Source organism: Haliotis rubra, unplaced genomic scaffold (genome assembly GCF_003918875.1).
Source record: "Haliotis rubra isolate DU_JTF1 unplaced genomic scaffold, ASM391887v1 Scf5, whole genome shotgun sequence".
NCBI lineage: Eukaryota > Metazoa > Mollusca > Gastropoda > Lepetellida > Haliotidae > Haliotis > Haliotis rubra.
The window spans coordinates 178,851-188,438 of NW_025767190.1; the positions used below are offsets into that span (position 1 = coordinate 178,851).

Below are 9,588 nucleotides of genomic sequence, written 5' to 3' on the forward strand. Positions count from 1 at the left end.
ATTGAACTATTGGTGTTGCCACTACTACAACAACAACAACACTACTACTACTACTACTACTACTACTACTACTACTACTACTACTACTGCTGCACTAACTACTGCTGCTGCTACAAGCACCGCACTACCGCACCGCACCACACTTCCTGCACCACACCTGCACTGCCGCTCCACTTCACCCTACCGCACCACACCGCACCGTGTCCGCTCAACATCCACACCCTTCCGCGTTGTATCCGCTCAACACCCACACCCTTCCTGCACCACACCCGTACCGTATCCGCTCAACACCCACACCCTTCCCGCACCACACCCGCACCGTATCCGCTCAACACCCACACCCTTCCCGCACCACACCCGTACCGTATCCGCTCAACACCCACACCCTTCCCGCACCACACCCGCACCGTATCCGCTCCACACCCACACCCTTCCTGCACCACACCCGCACCGTATCCGCACCACATCCTCACCCTTCCCGCACCACACCCGCACCGTGTCCGCTCAACACCCACACCCTTCCCGCACCACACCCGCACCGTATCCGCTCCACACCCACACCCTTCCCGCACCACACCCGCACCGTATCCGCTCCACACCCACACCCTTCCCGCACCACACCCGCACCGTATCCGCTCCACACCCACACCCTTCCCGCACCACACCCGTACCGTATCCGCTCCACACCCACACCCTTCCCGCACCACACCCGCACCGTATCCGCTCCACACCCACACCCTTCCCGCACCCACACCCGCACCGTATCCGGTCCACACCCACACCCTTCCCGCACCACACCCGCACCGTATCCGGTCCACACCCACACCCTTCCCGCACCACACCCGCACCGTATCCGCTCCCTCCCTGCACCACACCCGCATCTCATCCGCACCCTTTCTACACCTATACACCACGCCCGCACCCGACCCGCACCCTCCTTGCACCACAATCGTGCTCTTCCCGCAACAAAACCCGCACGATAACTTTATTTAGGATGTTATGTCATGTGTTATGTGAGCGAGTGATCAATCACGTTGTCCTATTTTATCTTGCATCTCCGAGAACAAACACGTTTGCACAATGGCTACAGAACTATTCGAACATTGAAGGATTTCCTTCCGTATTGATCGGTTAAGCAGCATTTCCGAGTTGGAGAGATGTGCTTATTTACACTGATCTCAGATCACCACACCTAACCCACACCTTCCTCCTACATCCCCACACTTCCATCATCATATCCGCTCCTTATCAACATGGCACACGCAACATACCCGCACCACAAATGCACCCTTCCCGCGACACAAACGCACCCTTCCCGCGACACAAACGCACCCTTCTCGCAACACAAACGCACCCTTCTCGCAACACAAACGCACCCTTCCCACACCACAAACGCACCCTTCTCGCAACACAAACGCACCCTTCTCGCAACACAAACGCACCCTTCTCGCAACACAAACGCACCCATCTCACAACACAAACGCACCCTTCCCACACCACAACGTTTCGTCTTCAACAATTCCTGACTGACAATTCACGCTGAAACAGAGTTGAATAACAGAAAACTGGCAGACCCAGCGAACCTTTGTATGTTCGTACTACAACACATTAGAGCTACATGCCTGCTTTGTCAAAGATATCAAACCTTTTTAACGCTTCGTAAGGCTGTTGGACAGCCTTTTGGTTAAACCGTTCGTCACATTGAAGGCCTGGGTTCGAATCCAACATGGCTACAATGTGCGACGTCAACTCCTGATGTCCCAGGCCGTGATATTGCTAGAATATAGAAGAGCGGATATTGATAATCAACATATCAATGTCTTATATCAATAAATATTAACAATTATATGAAAGTAATGAATAAATACAATATGCCTGTTCTCATTTATTGAATACACCATTTATCATCATCTCCATCATTCTTTTTAACAAGATGCAGGCAAACTGTAGTACAGTTCACAAACAAGAATACCTCCGTCCCTGAAGACCCATTAAAACAAACATCGTGACAGATACAAACTTAGACCGACGATAGGTGTCGCCACAATGTCTCCGTTTTGAGAAATGAACACAATAATAGAGGCACTTTCATTAGCGAAACCCTGGTATCAAAGATTGACATATTTGAGCGGGCTCATTTGGAAGAGACTGGCAAATCAATGTTAGTGATCAAGGCCTGCGTTGGCTCTTCTTTGCTCAGGAACGCGTGATAGTCTAGCGTTTCCTCGTGATCTTTGTCATTTGAACATATAAATCAGACTGTGAATTGCCCGCTATAGATAGTTTAATACACAAGCCTCTCCATAAATACATGGCGCGCTGGGGAGTCATTTCACACGGAGTCCGTATAAAACATTCAACCAGACCACGTGATCCATTTCGAAAATACGTCAGACCGGTTCTATGAATCGACACCGTAAACGCCGACGTTAATAACGCGTGATTTTGTAATTATTGTGTAGATATTTACCACGCTGGTGAATCTAAATGTTAAATATTTCTCACAACGCTTGGAATTTTAATCGCTTACTCCCTGCGAGTGACGTTACAATTATATCAGCGCAGTGCGCCACATGCTGAACTCGTGGCGAGTGGTACAAACCTAATCAATAGAACACAGTTAACTACGACGTTCTAGAGTCTGTCAAAACTCTTGGATCAAAAGCTGGCGTACATTTAACAATTTTATGTAATTTTGTCTGTGCAAACTGGCGTTTATGTGTGTGTAGTTATAAGCAGTTAATTATTCCTGCTCGGATAAGTTTTATCTTCTTGCTGAAAGGAGCTAATCCTCCCTACTCGCTGCAAGGAAACCAAGACTACTTCAAAGATATCACACATTTGACATTTCTTTAGAATGTTGTTTATGGGTCTTTTTTTTATTGCAAACAAATCGACAGGCTTAGCATACGTGCTTTAAAACTTAAGCTAATGTTTTTCATGTTTCAATAAGCCTGTATAATTGATCTACCAGTACGTGAATATATATGAACATTAGTCATGCCTTCCACGTACTCGACAAAGGTATCCGTGTTTATCTCCGGTTTTATGATGTAAGTTTCCTTTGATTTTAACCATGAACCTTCTTTGTGATTTAATGTGTGCATAAAATGCATTTTCCTTTGATAGAACATATAAATAGACATATCAACTATTTATGAAACCATCAGTACATTTTCACAATGACACAAGTCTGAACATCTCGTTCTCTATTTTGACAGTTTCCTCTTTTGTTGCCACTGAGTCTCTCTGGAATGTCATTGACCACGGTATCTCCAGCCTAGTCTATACAAACCTCATACAGAATCGAAACAAACAATTCTGGAAGCTGACCTACCAGGTCTATAATATGTTAGGAAAATTACGATTTCTTCAGTTTGTGGGTGTCGGAAAATAAAGAAAAATTTTCGACGCCTGTCCATTATCAGCCTACCCACAGAAGGCACCCTGTGAATGCTGTGTAGATGACGAAAAGGTTGCTTTTTGGGTGGGCTTGGTAAAGACAATGTTATTAATGGAACCGCATTTTCCTGGTTCGAATCTTGTTTATGTCAGAGGTTTCAGTCAGTGTGTCAGAGGCTTCAGTCACTGCTCCAAACCAAAAGAAGGTACTCCCTGTGTACCACAGGGATCTGTATTAGCCCCGCTTCTGTTACCCTACATACGAGACTTCTAGGCTCAATCACTGACAGCTGTAAGCTAGGACGACGTCTCTATGCTGACGAAATTTTATCCATCTTTGCTCGTCAGCCACCCAAAGCAGCTACTGTCTTGATGCTGTGACAACATAAAGGAATGGACAGTTTCAAATAAACCATAACTTCATGACAACAAACCGAGTGTTTGCTCTCAGACCATAATCACAGAAGACTTCAAACCGCTTTGACTTCGGTGATTCATCTGTGACAGTCATGGACACAGTGAAGGATCTGGAGCTGTTCCTGGTCCTTAGCATAGTTTGAAACACAATATCAGTCATATAATCCGTGGTTGCTTTCAGCAGCTGAGAAATACTGGTCATATCAAGATTTATGTCACAAGGGAATCAGGGAAAACGTTGGCCCTATGCCATGCTATGAACTGATTAGACTACTACCTTGTTCATTCCAACGCTAACAGGCTTCAAAGAGTCCAGAACTCCGCTGGGAGGATCTTCTCCTCTCTCTCTCTCTCTCTCTCTGTCTCTCTCTCTCTATCACATTACTGACAAAAGCGACAGAAGAAGCCAGGATTTATATAATTTCATTAGGTTTATGATAAAGGCCAAGATCAGGTTTGTTCTTGGACATGTCCAAAGCTGTAAAAGGCCTATTTCAAATAATTGTGCAGTTGTTAAACTTCCCATGACGGCGTCGTACCTTGGATGGACCTTGGAGTCAAAACCACAAGCATGGCGAAGACGGTAATGAACCGAACGACCCCGTCTCTTAATACACTGTGTCCGTATCCACTCACAGGGTGTTGGACAGTCTCGTTAAATCCATTACATAATCTGTATTTCATGTTTATATTTTGAAGCAAAATCACACATTGTCTGTTATGAGCGGGGAATGAGTTGCAAACAGAAAACCATCTGTTTATCTTTTCAGGCCTGCCGACTTCATCCAAGCGAAGGACATTCAATGATATAATCCTTTTCATTAGTTTTTAAAAAAAGAACAAAACAAATCTTAAATGTTCATTTTCGAAACTAAATGGTCTGAAAATCTAGTGAATGTCATTTCTACCAACAAAAGGCCAGTTGAACATAGCAAGAGAAGTGTAAGCTCGTGAGACATATACTAGTCTGCCACCAATGATGAACTCAACACACTGACGCCGGTACTTAATCCGTTCTCTATGGTGGGTTCAAGTAAGTCCCATCACATTGAGACCGCCTAGTCAGTGGTCTGGAGTAAAGGACGTCCGCTTGGAGAGGTCAGGTCGCCGGTTCGATCCCCGCCGCACCATCAAAGGTTAAAAGGTCTTATTTGTTGTTGCCTTCCTCCTGTCTGGCATTTTGAGGCCCAAACACAGGACTGCTGGGAGTCATAATACAATACGCACGCGTACAAACACGAACATTTGTAACATTCTCTTTCTGCTACTGCTACTACTACTACTACTACTACTTTTACTTCCACTGTTTCTGCTACTACTACTGCTGCTGCTACTGCTACTATTGACATCACCACCACAACAACTACTACTACTGCTACCATAGACTAATGCTTAGTCTCTGAATATGTATAATTTTGATAGCAACAAACAAGCCAATTTAAATTGAAAAGGAGCCCTAGGGAGACCAGAGATTCCTGAACCTGAGGAAATCTAGACTTGCTTTATTTAGGGCTTTAGCACTGCAGAGAGAGAGCTTGGCAGTAGGGAAAATAATGTGGTTCAGGGACTGTGAGACAGACTACTGCTACCACTACTATTACCACAACCACCACAACAACAACTACTACCACTGCGACTACTACTCGCACTACCACGACCTTTACTACTACTACCACTACTACTCAACAACTACTACTGCTGCTACTACTACTACTACTGCTACTGCACTGTTGCACATTGCTTCTAAAACAACAAATTGTGTCACCCTTTCCGCCAAAACAAAGATTACAAACTATTTACACCAACTTAGAGCCAAAGGTTTATTACACCTGTAGGCATGTGTACTTAAAACAACGGAAGCAGAATTAAATTTCTGTTGCACATTCCGCGCTGACGAAGTAGATTTCAAATACGACTCTCTCATAAGGGAGGTAAGTTTGAGTCCCATCTGTCGTGTAAAAAACTCGTCTCCGTCTGCTCCTATCGTCAACAGCTATGTCATAAACAAGTTACAACTTCGAAACTACACGAAATTGAAATGGAACTTTCTTGCAATGAAAGGAATAAATACATAAGTTAATGACTACACCCCTCCTTGGAGAAAGACATGTGAGCCAAGAGACTTTAAATTTGGCACTTTCTTGAATTTACGAGTCCGCGAGAAGGAAACGAACATCTGAAATTCGTGACAGGGTTTTTTTCTTGACAGATTTATGCACGGCACATGGAGCTGTATTAAAGCATGAGGAGGCGACATCAGCAACGGACGTCTCTGTCAGCGGTTAAACCTCTGTGATCCTCTGTGACAGCCGTAACGAGGGGCCGACAGGTCAAAGGTCATACCTCTGTGGGAATGTTTCTACGATTTCGTGAGACGTAAAGCTGATGTTTATTCATCAAATGCAAATTGCAAAAGACAACAGAAACAAGGCACACTGTCGTATCAACCACTTCTTTCATATATTGACATCACTTCTGTTTGTTACAAAAATCGATGAAAAACATTGCATGCTGTTCAGATCATCACAGTGAAAAAATCCAATCACTTTATAACTTGCAGCTGTAAAAACTATGAAACTGTGAATAATTATCTGTTTCCATATAAACATTCAAATGCATATATTTAAAGTACACACGCCATATGCTACCATTATGTTAGTAGGAAATGTGGAACATGTTGACATATATTTTATGTCATGTGAACGGTTTGTGTGTTGTTAAAAGCCGCACTCATTAACATTCCCGCTTTATTAACGCAGTCAGAAAAAATCGATTCGAGGGCTGAGTGAGTGAGTGAGTGAGTGAGTTGTTTTTAACGCCGCTTTTAGCAATATTCCAGCAATATCACGGCGGGGGACACCGGAAATGGGCTTGACACATTGTACCCATGTGGGGAATCGAACCCGGTCCTTCGACGTGACGAGCGAACGCTTTAACCACTAGGCTACCCCACCGCCCCCGAGGGTTGAGGGATGGACATCATGAGTGTTGACCTACGCAACTGTGACAAGATGGCAAACATCAATCACGGACCCTGAACAATGGATCCCGTTAGTCGCCTCTTACTAATAATTTAGTAAGATATGTCTGTAGTCTGTGCAGAAAGTTAAGTATGAACAGAAAATTTTATAACGCATACAAGTATGTATATGAATGTTGTACAACAATTAGGAATTGTTAATGTTGGTATTTCTCCTACATGAAATGTTTAAAAAAAATAAAGTGTAATGTTAATGAATAATAACATCAAAAGCTGTTTTGTGTGCTAAGGAATAACTATTGCCCCATTCATAGGTGGAGACGATTGTCATAATGTCATATGCTTTCTGATAGCTGACAATATGTGTTTGTCATTCTTGGTAACATTGATGTATGCAAATGAACGGAATATGTCCTTGAAATTTTCTTTGCAGGCACTAATCCCGGGAAAGCCATTGGTGTTATGAAGACGATAAAATATATATTTGGCTCATTGCTGTACAAACAAAGTAATGATACCCTTGTGGAGGGATTTTATGTCAGTTTTATTTCAGCCAAGAAAATCCTGTCACCCTAACATATGTACAAATGTGGCATTTAGTAAACCACCCCAACTCTGATAGACGTGTACATTCCTTGCAAGGTCATGGGGTAGCAATTTCTTGAGGCGAGGACCGATCTTCAGTTATTCTCTGTGGGAAGTATGTCAGCAGTAACTGGACACTAGACTGGGAATGGGACGTCTACATCCGGGCACTGACGTAGTAATTGCCCCTCCTACAGCCTCGCATGCCTCGAATGCGTGGAATCACACTGAGTTGTAACCTGAAGCTGTTTGTCATCTAAATCGCGGTAGCAAAAAATTACCCCTGTGTCATGCAATAAAACATAATTTTCTCGAACAATACAGCAAATTTGAAGAAAAACATACTAGTTCAACAAAAGCACCCCGCTATTGTTTTTAAAGAGTTGATTTTGCCCCCGGAAGTCCCAAGACGACTATTTGCGAGCACGTGACCCACGATCCGCCATTGTTAATGACGCGTGATGTCACTGGCACGTGGCCCCACGTGATCTCATTTGCGCGAGACCATCTGCCGGCGCTCGCCTCTCAGCACTGCATTGTAAACATAACAATAGAAGCAGATCCTGAAATGTCCAATTACAGTTGGCTACTTGAATGCAAAGTTCATTATTTGTTTTATTAAAGTGTCAACGCAAGCAAACCTCCAATCTCCTAATTAGAACCAAGCTATGCGCCGGATATGTCCTCGGTTAACTTTACCCAGTTAATTTGTCAAAACATTTAAAACTAATAACCTCTACCGATCAGGCTCACACACTGGAACAAAAGTCCACGTTAATGTGTATTTTCAGTTCTGGGATGTCTGCCCAGTGATAGACTCCAATCCGGACACAAATCAGTGTTTCTAACACTGTGCAATGACTTCCGGGTTTGCATAACTGAAGCAGATAGTAAACATATGCCCACAATTTTCTTACGGCATTAGATTTTGGAAACAGATAATGAATTCTCTCCCAAGTGATGTAACCAAGATCCTCTCAACTAACGATGTTACCCGATGTTGCATTAATCCTATGACTCTCTGAGAGTTAACGTTACTTGGAGATGCTCAGAAGTTCGACTCTCCATTTTCCTTGAAATCTTAATACATCAGTTTCGGTTAAAGAGAATATAAAAACTGGTAAAATGAAACTAACCAACCTTTGACATATAGGTTAGTAATCAGTCGTTTAAGTATTTTTTATGCAGATTCGCCAAATTGAACTTAACATGTATTTCCTTGATACGGAGTGAATAGAACATGTGACTCCACAAATGTTCTGTAGAGTCGGTTGGTTTATTGTTTAACGAAACACTTAGCAATAATCGAGTCTGGACCAGACAATCCAGTGATCAATATCATCAACATCGATCTACGCAATTAGGATACGATGACATGTGTCAACCACGTCAGAGAGCCTGCATGATCCCGTTAGTCGCCTCTTACGACAAGACCAATTCTACCCCGGAGTGAGTGAGTGAGTGAGGTTAACTACCCTTTGAACAGTATTCCAGTCACGGCGAGTCAGCTTAATCTCAGGCGGTGAATATTTTGGTGGAACCAACGACCACGTGCATGGTGCTGAGAAAAACTAGAGACCTAACCAGGACGAATCTTTGAAGAGTTTATCTTCATTTTTCAAAATGTAAATTGTTTTTCAATTATTCCGGTGATACTGTCCAGCGTCTAGCCTGAGTTTTTATTCACAGACGCCCTGAGTGAGCCGGCTTGATTACATTCCTTGAATCACCGTCTGGAATGATGTCACGTCCTGTAGTTTCCTGATGAACGATTTCTGTGACGCAAACTTGTCTTACTAATTTCTGCGTGCATGCAGATCTTTGGTGAACATGCCAGAGGCGTAACCTTCATAGTTATCCACCAATATTGTTGTGAAACATAAAACATATTGTTGATACAATGTTTGTCACGTGACCACATAACATTTTGTTTTCTATAAGGAAAGTCCTTCACCGACTTTAGCTATATATTGTCAACGCCACATATTATCCAGTGTGAACGAAACTGATTTCATTTGGTCTAAAAATCAAAATACCAGTGAAAATCCTATGAATGGATCATTGAATGTGACCATACACGCTATTCTGCACCACAACAAAGGGATATATGTGTATTTGATGCAATACAAAACAGTCAAAAATAAAATATTAATATATAAATTAAAATAGGCAAACGCAGCTATATAAAATCAACAAAAGCTGTA

The 9,588-nt window shown here is 43.1% G+C and overlaps 1 protein-coding gene across 1 annotated transcript; it reads right to left on the bottom strand.

Annotated features, from left to right (window-relative positions):
* Window positions 1-284: 284 nt before the first annotated feature.
* LOC124291694 (chorion class B protein PC10-like) lies at window positions 285-881 on the bottom strand. Its single transcript, XM_046728747.1, has one exon. It carries the CDS (start codon window positions 879-881, stop codon window positions 285-287), a length of 597 nt encoding a protein of 198 aa, XP_046584703.1.
* Between the last annotated feature and the right edge of the window lie 8,707 nt (window positions 882-9,588).

Excerpts from the sequence above, each read along its gene's own strand:
- LOC124291694 (XM_046728747.1), bottom strand. The coding sequence starts at position 881 with ATGCGGGTGTGGTGCAGGGAGGGAGCGGATACGGTGCGGGTGTGGTGC.